General features: G+C 44.3%; 1 protein-coding gene across 1 annotated transcript in view; it reads right to left on the bottom strand.

Annotated features, from left to right (window-relative positions):
• Positions 1-575: 575 nt before the first annotated feature.
• The window catches only part of OLFML2B (olfactomedin like 2B), a 244,089-nt gene continuing 222,463 nt past the window's right edge, over positions 576-22,201 (bottom strand). The window contains exons 7-8 of the mRNA XM_083156672.1: positions 17,509-17,685; positions 576-2,335 (exon numbers count right to left, since the gene is read on the bottom strand). Of these exons, the coding sequence (XP_083012798.1) occupies positions 1,734-2,335; positions 17,509-17,685 (779 nt within the window). The 3' untranslated portion in view covers positions 576-1,733. The remainder of the gene's footprint in view (positions 2,336-17,508; positions 17,686-22,201) is intronic.

Here is a 22,201-nt window from a genome sequence, read left to right on the forward strand (position 1 = left end):
TCTGTATTTTATATGCGATTCTTTCTAAACAGGCCCCCATATCTCCAAAGCAGTCTGCAGAGGTTATGGGCCAGATTGTCTAAGCTTCAAAAGTGATAAAATGGAGAGTGATAAACAGCCAGCCAATCAGCTCCTACCTGCCATGCCACAGACTGTGTTTGAAAAATGTCAGGCAGGAGCTGATTGGCTGGCTGTTTATAACTCTCAATTTTATCACTTTTGAAGCTTAGAGAATCTGGCCCACTAGTATACCTTACATCTAAATTGCTTAGGGGTTGATGTATCAAGCCGTGAAAATAATGGAGATGTTGGGGCAACAGAGAATACAGAAATGAGGTAAAATGGGGGTTTTACAGCATTTCTGCTTTAGAGAATCCCACCCATTGTCTTTAGGTATTTGCTAACAAATGATTTCCTTTTAAATTTGTTCTGTATAATCCTGAAAGTTTGCAAAACAAATACTAACTGGGTAGAGGTTCATCAAGATTTGAAAACTTTCACTGGGCTTTGTAACGCCATGGGTAAAGGTATGACACACATGGGGGACAGCGTAGAATACACCTTCAGCAAGAATATAAATATATACATAGACCTTTTATTTTAAATTGTTCAAAGTGTTTGAGCTGGGACAAATTTTATTTGACACTCTAGTATCAAAATGCAATTATACAAGTCTTGCCAGAGGCAGGTCGTTCCTTTTTTTATTATAATTTTTTCAGAATATAAAATGTTGAAATTTAGTTAGTGATTAATGTGCATTAATTGCTACACTATATTACAGGGGGGAATATAGATAGTGTTAACATGTAAACGTTTATCGCAGTTTATGCATCATGCTTTAATACATATCTTTCAGAACAAATAACTGTATATTACTGAAAGTATGTATGCCTGGGTCTACACCTTGTACTGTCTGCACCAATGTAAACATATTTCCTATTACTATTTAGAAGTAAGATTTTATTTAACAGTGCTTAGGACAGTTTGGACTTATTTGTTATGAATCTGTTGTGAATGATAAAGTATATAATTGTACTGTTTATATCTAATGCTGCCCATGCACTTGTGAGATATTGCATGCAATCATTAGATTTCGACCACATCTGGCCGATAAATCGAATGGTTGTATGCATTTTTAAGGGGACATCCCGACGCGATGCATGGGCATGCCGGTCGAATGTCGGCTCTCAAGATCTTATGTGTTGCACATAATATTTATCGAATTGCAGGAGCAATAGCATGTGGTTTTTAACCACATGTGATGCTCGAATGCAATCCGCAGGTGGGGGCGGAGGGAATGCTTTTTCATCGGCGTGGCGATGGGGAGAGGGGACAGGACGGAGGGACCGCTGGCGATGTGGGAGACAGCGGGCTGAGGGCGGTGTTATGTAGCACAAGAAGTATCGCTAGCGGGTGGGGATCAGTCAGCTGTGGCGGCAGAAGTGTTTAAAACACTGAGCAGCCCTCTGATTGGCTGAGATAGCTCAGCCAATCAGAGGGCTGCCCAGTGTTTAAACACTTCTGCCGCCACCGCTGACCTCTGCCGCCTGCTAGCGCTACTGTGGCGGCAGAATTCAACAGCATTGCAATACATAATATGACCTGTGTAAAGTATAAAAATGATAATATTTTAGTGATGAGTTATCCAGGTGTAAAATTCCAAGATGTCTTGTAAATAGACCATATAGAATGTGAAATGCCTGCTATTTCACTGGCAGAGTTTTAGGGTGAGCTTAATATGCAAAGATCACATGATAGGTGACTTGATGTCCATTGTCCCAAGCATATAGCAAGCGGTCCTTTGGATTGTAATCTATTTGTGTGGTATAAGAATATTCATTTTCAAAGAGCAGTCTGGGAACAATCTGAGTATTTGTATGAGTGTCGAAAGCATAAGATATGTTTGCAGTTTTCTTATTGTAGTTGTCCACAGCATACAGAACACCACAGATAACAAAACAGTTGCCATAGAAATCCTTTCTCAATCCAGTCCTCCATGTAGTCTCTTTCTGAGTTGTGAGGTCCACAGCATTTAATTTGCTCAGTACTATCACTTCCTGTTGGAACCCTTCATCGTCAATGGCTGGGTAGATGACCCACAATCCATTTTCATCTACAGCAAAGTCTATGTCTGAGTGACCTCTCCATCTCCAGGGGGTGGCCTCTTCATAAACCACATCATGCAGCAAGGACCAAGCTGCCACATATCGTTTTTTTAAATCATATTTAATGATGTTACGTGTAAATGCCCTGTTATAATAGAAAGATCCATTGTATACAACATGACCGGTACCAATCCAGCTGTATGGAAGCTTGTAGGAGTTGCTCCAACGACCTGCATAAAATATTGAAAGTACATTTATGATCAGAACAAACTCCAGTTGTTGATCAAGGTAATATATATGGGTTCTAGATCTGTTTATTTATTTAGATCACACAACTGTATGTAGAGCTACAGTATACATACATTTCTTCAAGCGGAACTACAGGCAGGGAGTTAGTGTGCATTGTCAATGACCACATCATCATGGAGCTGGCAATGTGAGTATTTTTGAGATGATCAGTGGTAATTATTACAATGATATAAGAAAATAATGTGCACTTTGCTACAAAGGTAAATACTTATTTTAACCATTGTAAAGCCTGTAGATATATTTACTCGTAAACTGAACTGTGATATGAGTAAATCAAGTTAACTTTTTATGGCTCATTCAGTGCCTTGCAAAAGTATTCAGATCCCTTGGCTTTTTACCTATTTTGTTACACTACAACCTGTAATATAAATGTTTTTTATGCGATGGATCTGTACAAAATAGTCTAAGAGCATTAATCAGAGAGGCAGCACAGAGACCAATGGCAGGGCCGGATTATCCAAGTGGCGATAGGAGCGGTTGTTCCGGGGCCCCCACACATTAAGGGTCCCCACAGACTGCTTTTTAAGAGACTGCTCCAATTTATAAAGCAGTCTGTGGGGGCCCCCAGGGACAGGCAGCACACTCTGGTCCCTCTGTCTCCCCGTGCTCTCTCTCAGCATTTGCTGATCAATCAGCATGGCAGGACCTCTGTCCCAGTGGCTGCAGACAATAGGAGTCACTAGGAAAATGTAAATTAACATCCCCCCAAGCCCCCCCCCCCCCGTTTACCTAGGCTGTTCCTGCTGTTAAAAAAACAGATGTTGCGGTGGTCGCGATGCTCCAATGGTTGCGATGTTTGAAACAAATCAATTAAAATCAAAGGTAACCCTGAAGGAGCTGTAGAGACTATCTGGTGTATCTGTGCATGGGACCACAATAAGCTGTACACTCCATAGAGCTGGAAGAGTGGTCAGAAAAAAGCCATTACTTTGTGTTAAAAAGATGAAGGCACGTTTTGCGTTTCCCAAAAGGCATGTGGGTGATTCCCCAAATGTATGGTCAGATGAGTCTAAAATGTAACTTCTCGGCCACCAAGGAAAACACTACAGTATGTCTGGCACAAACCGAACACATACTATCACCTCAAGAACACCATCCTCACAGTGAAACAATCAAGGGCGTAACTACCATAGATGCAAGGGGTGCAGCTGCTATGGGGCCCAGAGCTGAAGGGGGCCCATCTTACTGTATAAGTAATATGTTTTAAGGAGCCCATACATGCTCCATTCTGCTCTGTCTGTTCTGTACTATGAGATGCGCGCTCCCACGCATCTCATCGTACAGTACAAAAAGTATGTGCTGCACATACTTTTTGTATTAGCTTTACATCGTATCGCATCGCATGCACAAGGCATGCAATGCGATACGATGTGTACTTTAAAAGTACAGAACGGACGCACAGAATGGAGCATGTATGGGCTCCATAACATACATTTGTCACCATCTACTGCTAAATTGGGGGCCCTTAAAAACTTTTGCTATGGGGCCTACAAATATCTAGTTACGCCACTGGAAACAATGTGGTGGCAACATCATGCTTGTGGGGATGTTTTCAGCAGCAGATAATAGGAAACGGATTTGAGTCAAGGGAAAGATGGATGGTGCTAAATAAAGGGACATTTTATGCAGTTGCTATGGGCCCCAGAGTTGAGGGGGTCCATCTTTTCTATGTAAGTTATATACATTGTGTGATATACATTTATCACCATTGGTTGGAATATAAGGGCAAAGTTTTGCTATGGTTCCTACAAATATTTAATAACTCCCCTGGCAGCGGCAGCCCCCTACTCAACATAGGTAGGAGCTGCCGCTAGTTACAACTAATAATTAAAATTAGAATTATTGAAATGTGTTCCAACAATAGCTCCTGTTCATTATCTGGTACTTGACCCTTTATTTGTATCTTTGGCAAAGATTTAACATTAATTTAATTTTCTTCTTTTTCAAATGATCTAAAGCAGATTAAATGGCTTCCTGAATCATTCAAATCTCTAAAGAAGCCTAATCTATAAAAAGAAATGAGATCATGATGTGGGAGAGTAACTGAGATAAGCAGGAATTCATAGACTTCAATAGATCAAAATTAAGGTCACAAAACATCACATATTAGAGATGCAAGGCTTCTGTAATGATGTATGTAGATTATGATGCCATCCATGAAGTTATGGGTTCACAATCAATTTGGTGGGTAAAGGGAAAAATTAATTACCCCCTTAATATACATATAAATATATATATATATATATATATATATATATTAATCCCAATACGTGCTCTTATGCAAATACAGTATCTATACAGGTGTTAGGCAGCTTAACCACAAAGATCCCTGAGTGTTTAGGGAACAGTAACCACAATATACTCCCCAATAGTGGTGGAGCATCTGTCAAATATAAGAGTCCACAAGTTTCATAGGTTTTCAATGAAGCAAAGAAGGATAATCTTCCGAATACAGTTTTTATTGATTTCTTCAAAGTAGTGCAAACTTCCCAACACGTTTCGTCTATAGAAACTTCATCAGGGGAATAGTTAATCTTTTAGATAAATCAAGGATTTTCTGATTATCCTTGATAGGTTAATCCTTTTCCTTGAACCAGGAGTTCTACTAACCCTGTTCTCAATAAGAGTGGATACAAATCAGGTACCTGCATGTGCTGTTTAAATGCATATAGGTTATTTAAAGGTTAAGAGCAAAAAGTAGTTTTTTTAGCTATCCAGTGGATACATTATGTGGACCAATTTTAGAGATGATAGTCAATGCTTCTCAAATTGGTGCCCGTATATAAGGTCTCTTTCTGGAACCTCTGTCTCATACAGGGATAGCTAGTTGAATGTATTCAACTAGAGTGGGTGCATGGATGCAGCTGCTATAGGGCCCGAGCTGCTCCCCCTGCACCCAGCCACTTGAGCCTGCTGTAAGCCTTTGTATTTGGGCATAAGCAGCTCCTACCTGCAGTGTACACTGTCTGTTCTCCCTGGGGACCTAACAAGTCCAGCTTTAAAGTTCTATTTACTCTCCTGAGAGTCTAGTTGCTCCTTTGGTCTATTTTATAACCTGTCTCAACTGTGTCAGATAGTAGGAAAATGTAGTGCTATTTTGGGTGGACTATACTTACTGTACTTGTGCTGTATGTATGGTCCCAGCGATGTACCTCTTAGAGCGCAGAGGACAAGTGGTACCTTCCTGCACATAGTGAGAAGAGTCCCACTTCACTAGGGTAGTGTTCATAGGGTCAAAATGAGGAAGGATGACATGCATTGGGTCAACCACTGAAGGTCGACATGGGTTAGGTCAATAGAGTCATTAGGTCATTAGACATGGGTTAGGTCAACAGGGTCAGATGCATTAGGTCAACATGGGCTTGGTTAACAGTCAAATGGTTGACATGGAGTTTTTCACTTTTTTATCCAGAATGTTGACACAGTTGACATGCACACTAAAAAAGAGCACTGCATCCCCTCACATGGCTTGATGTTTTGGGCACAGTGCCTCGCTACGCTTGGCACACTATTTTATTCTCCCACCATGCCCTAGTGGATGGTAGGGTATGAAATACTGCCTGTCGGCACATATCGGCTAAAAAATAGGTGAAAAATCCCATGTCAACCTTTTGACTGTTGACCTTGCCCATGTCGACCTAATGACCCTGTCAACCTAACCCCATGTCGACATTCAGGTATATCGACCTTGTTACATATCGACCTTCAGTAGTTGACCCAATGCATGTTGACCTTCCTATTGTTGACCTACAGATGTAGCGCCGCTCATCCAGTGCCGTGACTCTCCAGACCACCCCCACTGGTGATCGGACATGCATCCCAGTTTCCCGTCGGGGGGGGAATCCACCGCCAGCCCCCGCAATGATGAAAGACGCTCCATCTGTAGTAACCGTATTCAATGCTTACTACTGAAACATGGAAAAGTATGTTGAAACTGTATTTGCAGGCAGATGAAGCTGGAAACATGTTCTCTAACTCTGAGCCTATTCCAAAAAACTCTAATATCTGCAGGAATAGATAAAAACCTGTTCTGATTTATTTAAATGTGCTTTTATTATTTATGTTTAAACTTAGTTAGTTGGAGGAAAAAGAACTGGTAAAACCTGGAATACGTAATAAAGTGCTGTCAGCTGTGGAGGTGGTCTGTATGTACTGTGTTCCTGAGCTGATAGCAGCCTAGTTTTTTTCAGGGGAATATTAAAGGTGATTATACTGTATATTGGTGTGGTTCATTTGGTATTAAAACACATCTCCTATATATTTCTCCAGATATTTCACTCTGTGAGTGTGTGTATAATCCGACCAGAGGATTCTCCCGACCTGTGAGCCGCTATCTCCCCTCACACACACACACACCCCATCACCCTCTCACACTCCGCCAGCTTCCCCCTCACACCGGTAACTATATATATGTATATAGGTGGCAGTGTGATATATACCAGTAACTACCCCCTCACACCCCCCCGTCATCCTCTTGCACCCCGCCAGCTGTCCCCTCACAACAGTATATATATATATATATATATATATATATATATATACACACACACACATATATATATATATATATATATATATATATATATAGCGGGTAAAGAAGATAGCGGCACTCGCAGTCTGGGTGAAAAAACTCGTCTTTATAAAAGCATCTCACGTGCAAAAAGTGACCGACGTTTCGGGGACAAGCCCCGTTTTCAAGGTGCAGAATATACAACAACGCTATCAATCACTAACAATTGTAGCCACTTACTCTGGCACCCCCACAACCATACGCCCACACATGGATCACCCGTACATGACCCTCACCCAACCGCAGTACCCCCGCAAACGCTTCTTACCCACCAGCAACACCACTGCACCCACCCCACCCACAGGACCCCCCTCCCCCAGCCACAGCACCCCCGCTAATGCAACTCCACCACCCACAGCACACATGCACCCACCCCACCCACAGCACCACCGGACACCCTCCCCCACCAGCAGCAGCCCCGCACCTGCCATGCCCCAACCCACCATACTAATGCACCCACAAACAGGCACCCCCACACCTGAACCTCCTCAATCCCCAGTACCCCTGCACCCAGCCGTACCAACACCGCACCCGCCAATCACCACCTGCATACATACATATGTATGAGTTTCACAGGGCGGGATGTTTTGGGGGGGGACTGTCCTGCTATCCTGACTGCAGCAGTGAATAAAGGCTGTATGCATGCACACAGCATCTACTCGAAGCAAGACAGAGGGACTGGTCATGCCCCCACAGTGACTGCAAACAGGGATTGCTGCAAGCCAAGCCACCACGCCCTTTTCAGGAGTGTGTAGTGGAAACCCCCCTTCTGCAAATCCTGCCCCTGCATCTGTCTGTCTTTGCCCCAATATTCGTCTGGCAGTCTATGCTCTTATACGGTGCACTGTTCATCTGTCTGTCCATCTATGTGTCTATCTCATATTTGCTCCCCCTTCTTCTCTCTCTCACCTCTCTCTTTTTAACACACACTCTCTCTGACACTGTCTGTCTCTCTCACTCTTTTCATGGCACTGTCTTTCTCCTTCTCTATCCTTTCCTGACACACTCTCTACTTCCCTCTTTCTGACACTATTTTTCTCTCCCTCTTTCTGACACGGTCTATCTTCCCTTGACATGGTCTCTCTCCCCCTTCCTCTATCTCACTCTCTCTCTCTGATACTCTCCCTTCCTCTCTCCCCTTCTTAAATGGTTTCTCACCCCCCAACACTCTCTCTTCTCCTCTCTCACCGACACTCTCCCTCTACCTGACTATATCTCTTTCCCTTCCTTTCTGACACCCTCTTTCGCTCGTTGATACTCTCTCACCATCTCTTGCTTCACTCTTTATCAATCCCTCCCTTACATTCTCTCTCACTCCCGCTAGTACCCCTCTCTCTTGTGCCTCTTTTTCTCTCATTCCCTCTTTTTGCATGTAGCCCTCTCTTTCTCCCTGGACCACCCCGTGCTCTCTCTCTTTCTCACTCCACTTTTCTCTCTCTTTCCCCCAACAGTCTCTGTCTCTCACTCCCCTCATCCTTTACTTCTCCTCCCCTAAGGGGCATTTTAATGACCAGTGGTAGTCAACGAGGCATCAGTGCCTGCCCCAGTGGCACTTAAATTCACATTTACTCTAGGTTTAATTTTTGCCATAATCCAATTAACCTACCAGTATATTTTTAGTGTGGGAAGAAACTGGAAAAACAGGAGGAAACCAACGAAAGCACGTGGAGAACTTACAAACTACACATAGATGTGCCATCATGGGTGTAATGCTAACTGCTATGCCATCTGTAACTTAGCAATATACAATATGAATTAACTGATTTCTAACTATACTGTATTTAAGTTAATCTAATTAAGTGTGATATTGCTTAGGGTTTACAGGATGGTTGTGTAATTTTCATTTTAGTTTGTACAGTATATATCATCATAAGAGATCTGCATGTCAGCAGATCAGAACAACATATTTATCAGAACTCTGACAATCTATAGTGATTAGTGATATTTTCCAAAGACCAATCCTACATATAATGCTAGTATAAAGGGTTGCTTTCATTGAGTATGTCCTTGTCATTCTGTAGCGTGAATGTTCACAAATTTGGGACTACAAAGATAGTCCCAGTGAAAATCTATCCTCATTGCTGACTGTTAGCATAGGTATTGGCAGACCTGAAATACCACTGGGGTCTTACCGAATATATGGGTATGAATTTAGTGAGAGAGAGCAAGCAATGTTTGAGGTCAGTTGATATCCCGCCAATAACATAAACGTTACACGGACACTCGCATCCAGCTATAGGTGCCGATTTATGTTTTTGCTGGTGGGTGCTCAAGCCAAAAATATAGGGGAGTGGCTTCATGGGAAAGGGGCGTGGCCACAAAATAATATATATTATTATTAATATTAATAAGTATTAATAATACTCAGCACAGTTGTCTCCAATATTCAAATTATGGCAACAGTGCCAAATACATAAATGCCCCCACAGTGCAGGTACAAAAACCCTCCCCACAGTGCCAAATACATAAATGCCCCCACAGTGCAGGTACATAAATGCCCACACAGTACCTGTGCCAGGGACGAGGGAGGGGGAGTGCAGTGGGACACGGGCGAGTGGGCCGCTGCTGAGCAGGTGGGTGCTCATCAATTTCCGTGGGTGCTCGGGCCCTCAAGCACCCACAGAATCGGCACCTATGCATCCAGCCATCGCTCACACCACTTCACTTATAAATAATGACATGTACAACTGAATTTGGCTTGAAAGGGGTCGGCTTATTTATTGAGCAGGGAGGCCTATTAGAATCAAACTGATTATTAGTTCCCTGCTCTAAACTAAAGGTGGCGGGAATAGAACAGATAAAATTGCATATTAATAAACCTAATGAAAAATAATAAACTGTGGAAAATAACAAATAGTATCTAAGGGCCTACTGCCCTTTTGGCAAGGATCGGCCACCTGTCAGCATCCTTGCCAACTGTAAAGACAAAACTAAATGGGCCACCTGCCCTTCTGATCAGGGGTTGGCCTCCTGCCCCCACCCTTGACCTTTCACACCAAATTGTCAGGGCAAAGCTGATCACTTTGCCCTCAATCAAAACATTAGGCCAGCTGCCCTGATATAGTGCAGCTAACCTTACACAGTATCTGATGTCTTTAAGTAATAATATGGGCCCGCCTGGACCGGTGATGCCCATATTGCAGTGCTAAGTCTAACTAAATAAACCAAATACGTTCTAACTGCCAAGACAGGTTATAAATAAGCTAACAACTTCTCAAACCCCTTACTACGTCCTGAAAAAACAAAACCATTCCTTCATCTGAGAGGTGAACCCCATCAGACCTATAAAGACGCTCATCCCTAAATGTAATAGAGCTGTGAGAAATGGCTACACCCCCCACTTGCAACACTACCCTACCAACTACTAAATTGACTCTGCGCCTAAAAACATCAATGGCACCCGGATTGATAGCATCCCGCCACGTTCGTCGTGGAACAATGTCAGACCAGAAAAATCTGCAGAAGTGCCATTACCGCATCAGTTTCAGCAAATCATTTTTTTTTTTGTGAAGCGCAGATCCAATCCTGACATGTGAGTGAGATCGTTGCCCCCAAGATGTATTATTACAAATAAACAATACTTTTGGTGAGGTGAACACTATATTAAATCGAACTGCGTAAAAGACGCGAGGAGATGACAGGGGTCTTTTTACACCTAATTTTGATCAAATTAATGGATAGCTAAAATAACTACTGAGACAAGGGGATAGTAGGGAGAGTGTGTCACCCAATATGACTTGAGGCAAAAAACACAAAACTTCCACCAGCCGGCATGCCGAAATTTAAAACCGGTGATAACACAAAAAATTCCTCAAGGCCGCCCAAACACTAAAGCGTGTTTGAGCAAGCGGCTAATCCTCAAAGGGGCGCACTGAGAGATGACAGCCTGATGTAACGCCGAAACGCACCAGACCTCCATCTACCCAGTGTCCGGATGTTGACATCAGACCAACCCGTCGCAGCAGCAGCTGATGCGGCTCTGATGCGGAAAGAGTGAGTCCCATAATCATCCGGTGAAAGACCCAGATGTAGAAGACAATGCCTCAACACAGCTCTAAATTGAACAATTGTCAGTGGGGACCCATCAAGATGAATAAGCCACCCACCTTCCAATAAAGGACTTGAGACAAGATACTATAGGCCCCCGCAGCAAGCACCAGACAAATCCAGAAAATGCGGCAACGACCCATCCCAACCCATTGCCCCCTACCATTTACATCAGTCTTGGAGCGTTGTATTCTACAAAAAAGAGCGTCGGGGCGCACGTTGACATGACGCATAAGCGTGGGAGACTCGGCTGCTCTTGTTGTAGACACTAGTTCACCCACCCTAAATGCGCCGTGGTAGACCATTTTGAAGGCCATCCGAAACAGTCGAACCTCGTGATCTGATGAGGAGACAGTGGTCAAAGATTTTGAGATACGACGTAACGTACAACCATTAATGGGCCGTCTTCTATCAGGCAAAGGCGGGAACACCCTCGACCAACCTCCTCGCGAGGAAAAAGGACTTTGTAATGTCCTTCTCCCCCCTAAGATGCAAGAAGAAATACCGGCCAAGATACGCCAGACGTAACTACGCGATTTCCCGGATGTATGAAATTGCCAGACGAAGGAAAGAATTAGTTTCCTTAAACTCTTACCTCCGCCCCCCTGCTTGATGATAAATTGGTTCCACCTCTCCCAGGCACCGAGATAGGCCCGGAAAGTTGCAGGCGCCAAAGATCGGAGTGCTAATTCCTCCATTCCACTAGAATCACCTGCCACACAAAAGATGGACACTCTTCACCAAAACTGTGGGCCAAATGCGCAAGACGCCTAAATTGCTCCTACTCAAATTGACAGGGCATCAGCAATCTCATTACTTACCCCGGGCACATGCTTGGCTCGCAACGTAATGTTGTTCACCAAACATGTCAAGACAATCCTAGCTAAGACTCTAAGAACGGGCATAGAAGTGGACTTCAGTTTATTCAAAGCAAAAACCACTCCCAAGTTGTCACACCAAAAGACATCCTCCCTGTTCTTCAATGAGTCACACCATAACTCTAAACCATAATAGGAAAAATCTCCAAGAGGAGCATATTCCTTATCAGGCCGGATTGTCTCCATGGAAACGGCCACCGGGCTGCACACCATCGGCCCGAGAAGTTTGCGCCAAAGCCCGAACTCCCCACTGCAATGGTAAACAGTTCGAGTTCAGAGTTAGCAACAGCGGGTTCCTGCCATAGGCGTACCCCATAAAATTTAGCTAGAAACGTTTCCCATATTAAAAGGTCTCTTCTGATTTCTGCTGATAAACGTAAAAAAATGGTGAGGCCATCTAATACCTATTGTCGACCTCTCCAATTTCCTACAAAATACCTTACCCTACATGCAAAGTCAAACCCAATAATGACTGCGCCTGTTGAAGGGTCAATTTTCCAGCTGTCAGTGCAAACAGTATTTCATCGTGTAAACGCCTCACCTTCTCACTAGGCAGTCTGCAAAGACCCCGAGGTTGTATCATTCTCTATGCCTAAGTAAACTAAACATTCCGAAGGGACTTCTGTCTTATCGACTGCCACCGGAACACCCAAATCACCAAATAGTGATAATGCACTGTTCAACAACCTCCTACAGAAGTTCGAATTATGTGGACCCACAAATAGGAAATCATCAAGGTATTGAGTTATACTATTAGCGCCGGTAACCTCCTGCAAACACCATTGCAGAAAGGTAATGAAATGCTCAAAGTATGCACAAGAGATTGAGCAACCCATGCGCAAGCATTTATCAACATAAAAACCGTTGTCTAACTTGAAACCCATATATTTAAAAGCAGATGGATGAAGGGGCAAAAACCGGAAAGCTGAATCAACATCAAGCTTGCATATAAGGGCACCATATCAGTAACTTTTCTCTATCTCCTATGCAGATTCGAACAATGCTCTTCTGCAATTGTTTACGGAAGCACCCCTAGGCCAAGATAAATGTTGAATAAGTCTAAACTTCCCCGGAACTTCTTAGGAACAACGCCCACCGGTGATAACACCAAATCTGGAATAGGCAAAGAGTGAAAGGGGCCTACCATCTTGCCTAACCCTACCTCAGCCTGAACTTTGCTCCTAAGCACCTCAGGAAATTCAGCCGCCGATCTAAGGTTCCCGGCATGGTACTGACCAACAAAACCCGAGATCGGCAAACGGAAACTTGACTCAAACCCTTCCCTTAGAAATATTGCATCTGCTATATTTGGGTATCTAGACAACCAGGGAAGAATCGCTTCTAGCTTAATTGGCGTGTTGGACTGGTGCCGCTGAACCGTGGCTTTTCCTAGTCGTGAACGTATTATTCGACCCTGACACTGGTTTTGTGCAATCCTTGATTGCGTGCGCACCATTACATCTGATGCAGGAGTGTCGAAACCGACACTTATTGCCCAGATTACACTGACCATTGTTAAATGCAAAGCATTTTCCATGACCCGGCATTGAAGAATTCTGGTTACCCAGCTGTCTTCCGCTAGCTTGCCTGTACCATGTCCTATTCTCTCAGTGTTTCGCCGTTCCAGTAAGATTGGTAACATTGACATATAGCTCCACATCTTTCCTACCAAAATCATATACTTCGTGGCCATGTTGCTTCCTTCTGAACTCCTCATTGTAGGTTCGCCAGATGAAACCTTTATATGAGGTGAACAGATGATGAACTAAGAACTGGTAATGTACCAAGTTCATGTATCCATCAGGGTGAGTCTCCAAATAGCATGCAGCAAACATAAGCATACCCCTCACCCAATTGCCATAACACCTGAAATTATTCTCACTGAAAGAACCCTTTTTTCTTGCGGCCACTAGAGCCCTTCTATCCTTACTCGTAAGGGCAAATATATTCACATATATACCCTTCCGAATTCTATCCTGAGCCCATAACCCCCGCTTCGCAGCGGTACTTCCGCACTGCAACAAATCAGATACAACTGATACGTTGGATGATCCTGAACTAGAGGATTTTCTCTGCCAACGTTTCCCACGTTTAACCCGCTATACCCCGCCATCCGAGGAGGAGAATCCCTCGGAGGACGTTGACGTCTGGGAAGTGTCAGAACACCTATGTCTGCGCCTTATCTTCCTAGACCTTGTATCCTTCTTAACACTGTCTTATCCATCTGATCCCTCACTTGTAGACCATGCTGAACCTTTTGTATTCGACCACTCTGGATCGGAAGACTCACCAGAACCTCTTACTGCTGCATCACCTTCCGACCCGCCAACTGCTGCACGACTTGAAGAAGCTCTTTCCATTTCGCTGATTGCTGAAGGCGCAACTGCAGAAAAAACATCAACATCTTCCCTACCAGCAGTTAACGCGGCCCTGTGCGATCTTGGACCAACCGTGGTGGTTGACCCACCTGTCACTGCATCAAAAGCAGGCACAAGAGCCTGCGATACAGCAGCAGCAATCGCTGAAGAATCCCCCTGACCACATGCGCGCCCCTGCCCACCTGGCCCGGTGGTTAGCAGGGTTACAACAGCAGAAATAACCGCTGTGCATATTAATGAAATGGCGGCAGTATAAAATGTCATCGCAGTGGAAGGGGAATTAACCCCTTGAACTGCGTCGGCATACGAGCGACCAGGGACACACATACTTCTGACAGCGCCTCCATTCCCTAATAATCCTCTATTAACCAAACCTCTTTTGGCCTGCCGCCTACTCCTGGCATTACCTCTCACACCTGTATCCTCGAGCAGCACCGCGGAGGGGCCCTGCTTGGGCCACTCCCACGAATCCCCAGCCATACTATTGGCTGATCCTTCCATATCAGCGACAGTGACTGAGGAATCATTGTCGCTGGACTGCCTACCTAGCACCCCTGAGTTGGCAGCTAACCTGCTGCCCCTTTTATTCTTACTTCTACCTGCGGGCTGCGAAGCGCTGCCGCCTCCATTATCTGAATGAGCAGAATGGCCATAAGATGGCACCGGAGGCAGAGCCCTGCACTCCGTGCACCGTCCCCTGCTTCCTTGTACCTGCCCGGCAACCCTAACATCAGCCGTCAGACTGACGTGGGGGGTTCTGACAGCCCGGGACCTACCAGTAAAGCTCCTCACCCCACGCGACAGAACATCCCCAGCCGCAACCCAGTGGCGGCACCACGGGCAGTGTCATCCCTGGAGCACGCATGGCCACCTGCCTCAGCGTCTTCCGCTGGACCGACGATCCAGTCGGCCCATCCACCCCTCACATGGCGGGCTCCGAGGTTTCAGCGTCCGGCGCCTTCACCAATGACGCGGCTGCCAGGGGTCTCCTCTGACGCAGCCACGACTGCACCAGCTACCGCGGCTCTGGCCCCCCTGCCCCGGCGCGGCAAAGAAGAGGCAACCCTTGCCTATCCGTGACTATGGGCTCTAGCTCTGGCCCTGGTCCCCACACTACCACCTGGCGTAACCCTAGCGCCTACGCCCCCCCGAAACGTGCAGCTGCGCCTGGGCCTAGCCGCCATCACAATTACAATAATCACTGAGAAGAAATAAAGAAAATGAAAGACTAGGAAAGGATGGAATAATGGAAGAAAAGTTACCAGAGAAAAGGCAAAGAATTATAAGATAAAGTAAAGAGGGATAGAGTAGAAAGCAAGACAAGTTTCTCCAGTGAAAAAATGGTCATATTTATCTCCACAACGTCTCAAACTGGAAAGAGGCAGAATATTCCAGATGCAGAGCTATGAACTATCTAACTCCTCCCCTTATCTTCAATGCTACCTATCAGCTCTGCACCCTTGTAACCATGCATCCCTATCAACATGAAGCTGAACCCCCCTTCCAGCCCCAGTGGAATAGAGTGACAGCTATCTGCTATATCCAGTAAGTTTATGCTGCTCCAGGCACACTAGGTGTGTCCTCTCCCCCCTGCTCTTCTCCCTCTACACAAATGACTGCACCTCAGCAGAACAGTCAGTAAAAATGATAAAATTTGCAGACGACACAACTGTTATCGGCCTAATCATGGATGGAAACGAGTCGGCATACAGACGGGAGGTGGATCGGCTAACTAAATGGTGTAGCAGAAACAACCTTGACCTCAACCGCCTCAAAACGGTGGAGATGGTGGTGGACTTCAGAAGGAAACCAAATGCCATGCACCCACTCATAATATCTGACAGAGTAGTGTCGAGGGTCGACTCCTTCAAATTCCTAGGAACAAAGATTTCCTGCGACCTCAAATGGGGTCCCAACATCATTACAACTGTCAAGAAGGCTCATCAGCGGTTGTTCTTCCTGAGGCAACTCAAGAAATTCAACATCCCGCAGGAGCTGCTGCTCATCTTCTACACTGCCATAGTAGAGTCTGTCCTTTGCTCCTCGATCACAATCTGGTTCGGAGGAGCAAACGAGAATGACAGACGAAGGTTGCAAAGAGTGGTGAATATGGCAGAAAAGATCATTGGGGCGGAGCTCCCCACTGTCCAAGAACTATACCTAGCCAGGGTCAATAAGCGTGCAGGAAAGATCTTGGCGGACAAGCTACATCCTGGCCACAACCTGTTTGAACCCCTTCCGTCAGGCAGACGTTTTAGGTCCATCCCAGCAAAGACGACAAGAACTACAAAAGGCTTCTTCCCAATAGCTGTCCACCAACTAAACAGTATTGAACGTACCAAATACTAAATACTAACTCTAACTGTTCTAGATATATGTGAAATGTATGATGTAAAGTATATTTATGCCTCTCTTCCCACCCCCCTTGTGTTCCCTGCTTGATGCTGCACTGTTACCACAAAAAATTCCAAGCATACGCAAGTATACCTGGCCAATAAAGATTATTCTGATTCTGATTCTCTGCAGTCTATCCCTGCATTATCATGCACAAATAATGCTTTGAATACAATTACTCATTTTCATTTCTAAGGGGTCAATCCTGTTAGGTGTGAGGGGGTGTCATTGTCATTGCAAATGCACCACAGCTTGGTAACCTCACAGCTCAATCTTGCCGGGTGCCGGACGGCTCCCCAACAGTCGGGATTCCGACAGTCATTCCTCCGACGTCGGAATCCCGACTGCTCCCTTGTGGGGGTCCATGACCCCCATAGAGGGAGAATAAATAGATGGCCACCGTGCCCGCAAGGGGCTTCATTGCGCTCCCCATGCTGTGCAGTCGGGATTCCGATGTCTGACTAATGACTGTCGGAATCCCGACTGTCACACCCCCCTTGCCCTAGAGTCACAGATTTGTTTAATACAACTGTATGAGGCTGCAAACAGAAATCAGTGTCCGGGGCTACAGGAATTGTGGCTCTTAGCCATTCTTAATCACGCCATTAGCCGTCTCCTTAAACTGATCCTAAAAAATGCTTTTCATAAGGAGCTCATATTATCAGACAAATGCTGAATGATATCTCCCAAAGGAGATATTTGTTTAGTAGCCCTCCAAGATAGTACACAGAGATACAGCAACAGGAAGACTTGGATATGTGCATCAATGAGGCTAGTAGACTCAAAATATTATTGGGGCTAGGTGGTGAAAAGAGCCTCATGTTTACCTTGTTTAAAGTTGTCCAAATTGCGAAATTCAACTAAAGTGTTTCCATAGTAATAGTTGGTAACATAAATTTTCTCATCATTTGCCAGTGGATCTTTCATCCAGGCTCCTTCATTACGACCATAGGTGTTTTGAGTTGTTGGCCCAGAAATCGTTGACAGAGTATCTTTGCATCGTCCTGATGTTTTGCAAAGGAAAGAAAAATACAAGAAAGTTAGAAGAGTTTTTAAAGTTGATTTTCTGCTGCTGTTTCACATCTGTAATGCACATTAACTTTTTATGATGGTGTTTTCAGATCTTCCTTCCTGGCTTCTCATCACAGGATCATGTTTAGTGGATAATGGTTCTAGCACTGCTTTCTATGTCTAGGCCTAACATTAAAATAGCTGAATTTTGTTTAACTCTATTAAACTGAGAGTTTGGGGAATACAAGTCTCAAGCAGTTTTTAGCTGAACACCCACAAAATCCAAACAATGAGCTCATCACAAAATTACCAGTCACATATGTAATAGCAGAGTAAAAGGAAAGTGGGTGTACTGTGGACAGCTGGCTAAACAATAAAAGCGGATTGCATTAAAATGAACAACAGTTTGCCCCAGTTTTTAAGGAAGCTACTATAGGACTTTTTTTTTTAAATCAAACAATGGGTCTGAGGCAGTGCCATACCAATTATTGTAGTCAAGCAGGGATGGGGAACCTTTGTAATTCCAGCTATTGCTGAACTAAATATCCCAGCATGCCCTGCTGTAGTTTTGCTATTTAACCATGCTAAAACTGTTGCAGGGCATGCTGGGATGTGTAGTTCAACAATAGCTGGAGTGCCAAAGGTTTCCCATCCCTGGATAGTGGATCTTGTGTGAATGTGCTATGCTCTAGCCTAGAAAAGTGGACATGTGCACTTATGCTAATGTGCCAACGGAATCTGGGCAGCAGAGGGAAGCCTTCTTCTAAAGGTTAGATTATGCCCAGTGTGTATGGACAGTGTTCAAAATACAGGGGGACAAAATGAATAGGGGTCCCCCGTATTTGGCAACCAGCACCGGGCCCAAACAGCCAACAGGGTAATGCCATAGCCAGGGGAAATTTCTCGCAAGTTCCCCCCGGTCAAAGCATTCATCCCTGTGGCTGGTCAACACGGGCAGGGACCCTAGAGGTGTGATTTACCCCTGCCCCTGGCTGGGAGCACTGGGTTGATTGTTGTGTAAAAATAGCCATAACTTTTGTACATTGTTGTGGAACTACAATTCCCAGAAAACATGACCTGCAGGCAGAGAACCACAAGTCCCAGCATGTGTGGCATTAAAGAGGCCACTGGGTCTTGTAGTTCTACAGCAATGGAAATAGTGGGAAAAAAACAGACACTTAAGAAAAGTAGTTTTATTACATGCTACAATCACACACACACTATGCACCTTATTCAGGTCCATTCGGATTCCCCCCACGCGTTCGCAAGGGTCGACCGATGGTGTGCATCTGCACATGCACAGATGCATTTCTGAGCATGCCCACTTCCTACAGAATGTCCATGCACATCTAAGTTTACCTGAGAGTTACCTTCCACATCATTTGATGGTCACGGCTATCCAGGGCCGTCTTAACAGCAGTGTGGGCCCCTGGGCAAAGCAATGCACTGGGGCCCTTACCCATTCTCCCCTCCTATGGGTGGGGGTGCTATCAGCAGCAGTTTTGATGTCCCACGGGTGGCAGGGGGTGCTCTATCTTCCATTCAACATGTAGGACCTGGAGCAGTAACTTCTGCTAATTACTCCTTTACTGCCCAGGTGGTGGGAGGGAGAACACTAACGTGTGGAAGGGGGCACTGAGCTGTATGAAGGGTCCCTTGTAAATGACTTCCAGGGAGGTAGGGGGTGTTTTATATGCAGGGGAGGGTTGGATAATGAAGTGGGCTTAATATTTTCCGGTCATTTTCCGGTGGAAGGGGAGCTTGTTTGACTGCAGAAATCACCATTATCTGGAAATAGATTTCTTAGCCTTTAATAGTATAAAAACCTAGAGTCCCAACTTTCAGGAGGTGCTGGGAACTTGGGGATCAGAGATCAGGATCCAGAGCAATCCATAACTGTAAACCAGACGTTTGGAGCTGTAGCAGGGACCGACTGCTGGAAGGCTGATATCTCTGGTTCTAGGCATGATAGAGACAAGCCGCTAGTGTCGAGTCCCAGCTTTTGGAATTTCAGAAAAATTCTAAGTCAGAGAGAACCCGAGAAATATGACTGGGAATTGCAATTAACAGGTCGGATGTGGACTGCTGCTTTGAAGTTGGATATCTCCAGTTCACCAGGGCCAATTTTCAAAATTCTGGTATCCCTGGAAAAGGGGGATCCCCAGCTATCAGAATAGGGCCCTTATACAGGAAGGCGATATTCACTAGGAATAATCAGGCGCTTAGCAATGAGCTTAATCTACAAAAGAAGCAGCTGCTAGAATGTGGGGGCAGTCACTCCCCACTCGAGAAAAAAGGGAAAAAAGACACGCACTAGGCGGGTCTAGCAGCGCTTGTATCAATGAATGTAACTCAGTGGTTTATAACAATATAACAAATTTTACTGTTTAAAATACATGCAGGTACAATATAACAAATTTTACTGTTTAAAATACATGCAGGTACATGAAATGTACAGATAAAAGAACAATGATATATAATAAAATAGATAGGTGGGGAATAAAAGTAAATTGGAATTAATAAAATAAATACAACCCCGCCTCAATGGACACGTCTGGATGTAATTTGTGATCACTTTTTTGGGGGACAGGTAAGTGCACGTTACTAACAGAAGATGTGGATCCTTTGTAGAATGAATGAAGCTGGAAGATCCTCACGATGTGTGCGGCTATGTAGATTGCCGCTGGAGGAGAAGTGGCTCGTTCGATGCATTTCAGTCCTCTAATTAAAGGTGTGAGAGTAGATATTGGTTGTCTCAATCACCGGAGGGATATCTGCAGCGATGTCTTGAAGGACCTTTTGCCAAACAAACCTACTATTATATATAAGGTCCTTCAAGGATCTTGAAGGACCTTTTGCCAAACAAACCTACTATTATATATAAAAGAAACAAGTCCCTAAAGACCATTCTGGCCCCTAGCCACTTAAAAACATCTAGTGAAGAAAAACAACAAAAAACAGAGAATCCGAACATAGACTCATGGCTGATCTCTAGACCTGCGGGGTTCTATAAATGCGGCAAGAGTCGCTGCACCACATGTGACTTTGCCGCCAATAGAACCCTACAGATACCAACTGAGGATGAACCCATCACAATAAGGAATTTCATTAATTGTGAAACTAAATTCACCATCTATTTGCTTATCTGTCCATGCAGCCTAAAATACGTAGGACGAACTACACGTCCTCTCAAAATCCGTTTCATGGAACATCGCCGGAATATTATTAAGGGTATAACCAACCACAGTCTTTCCAGACACTTTCTTAATTTTCATCAAAACAACCCCAAAGGTTTACAACTTGTCGGTCTTGAACACATTCCCCCCTCTTTGAGGGGGGGGGGGGGATAGGTACAAGACCCTCTGTCGTCAAGAGGTCTTTTGGACCTTCAAATTGAACAGCCTACATCCAGACGGCCTCAATGAGGCACTAGAGCTAAACAGTGTAATATAAATACTCCTCTGTCATTACTTCCCTCCCCCGTTTCATCCACTCCCTCTTTTCTCTCTTATCCCCTCTGTATGATGTATTTTCTGTGCTACACCATAACAAGGGATAATATCCACTAGTCTAGTCTTTAGTCACAATCTAGCTTATTTTTGTGCATGATGCTTAATTGCATAGGTCACATACTAAATATATATCATGATTGTGAACGATTCCTTGAGATATATTCACATCCAGGTGTATGTCCATATTTATGTGGATATATACCAGAATGTTTAAAATGATATGTGGAACGTATTTAACGTTAATATTATATATCTTATTTGCCATATACTAACAGCTGAATATATATTGAATCCATTATATTTTGATTTTCTTTATTTCTGTTATTCGTCATATTTTTCTTATATAATCTATATGAATAAATTTCCACCATAAGTCTCTCCATTAGAAAGAGATATATATCTCCCTAGTTTCTTATTATAATTTGTCATCATTATTTATTGTCTATAATATATATATATATCTCCCTATATCACTGTTTTCTTACCTATATACAGAATTGAATAATTTGCCAACCATGTGTATAGTGTAATCCAATGTCCGCCCTCCAGACACACAGCTTCCGGAAACAAACAGAGTGCTACATAAAGATATTCCTGACTTGGATCAGAGGCACTAGCAGAGTGACTTCCGCCAAGCATACGTATCCCTGCCAGCCGGAAATACGGAAGCCAGACGCCTCCAATATCCACGGAGACGCCTGACTCCCATAGAACGACCACTTCCGCCAACCACACGCACTTCTGCCAACCGGAAGTGCGTGAGGCAGACACCTCCATGAATCTATGGAGCGCGGACGCTAATCTTATATAGACCTACTCGTTTCATAGAAATCTCATCACCCCGCGATATATATCACGCTATCTACCCCCATATAGGATACCATCTATATTGCTTTAACTGGTTGATTTGAGATGGATCATTGAGATCACATCCGGGATCAGGTGACCAACCCCGATCATGTGACATTATCACATGACCATATACTGTGTTTTAAAA

Source organism: Crinia signifera, chromosome 8 (assembly GCF_055691185.1).
Source record: "Crinia signifera chromosome 8, ASM5569118v1, whole genome shotgun sequence".
NCBI lineage: Eukaryota > Metazoa > Chordata > Amphibia > Anura > Myobatrachidae > Crinia > Crinia signifera.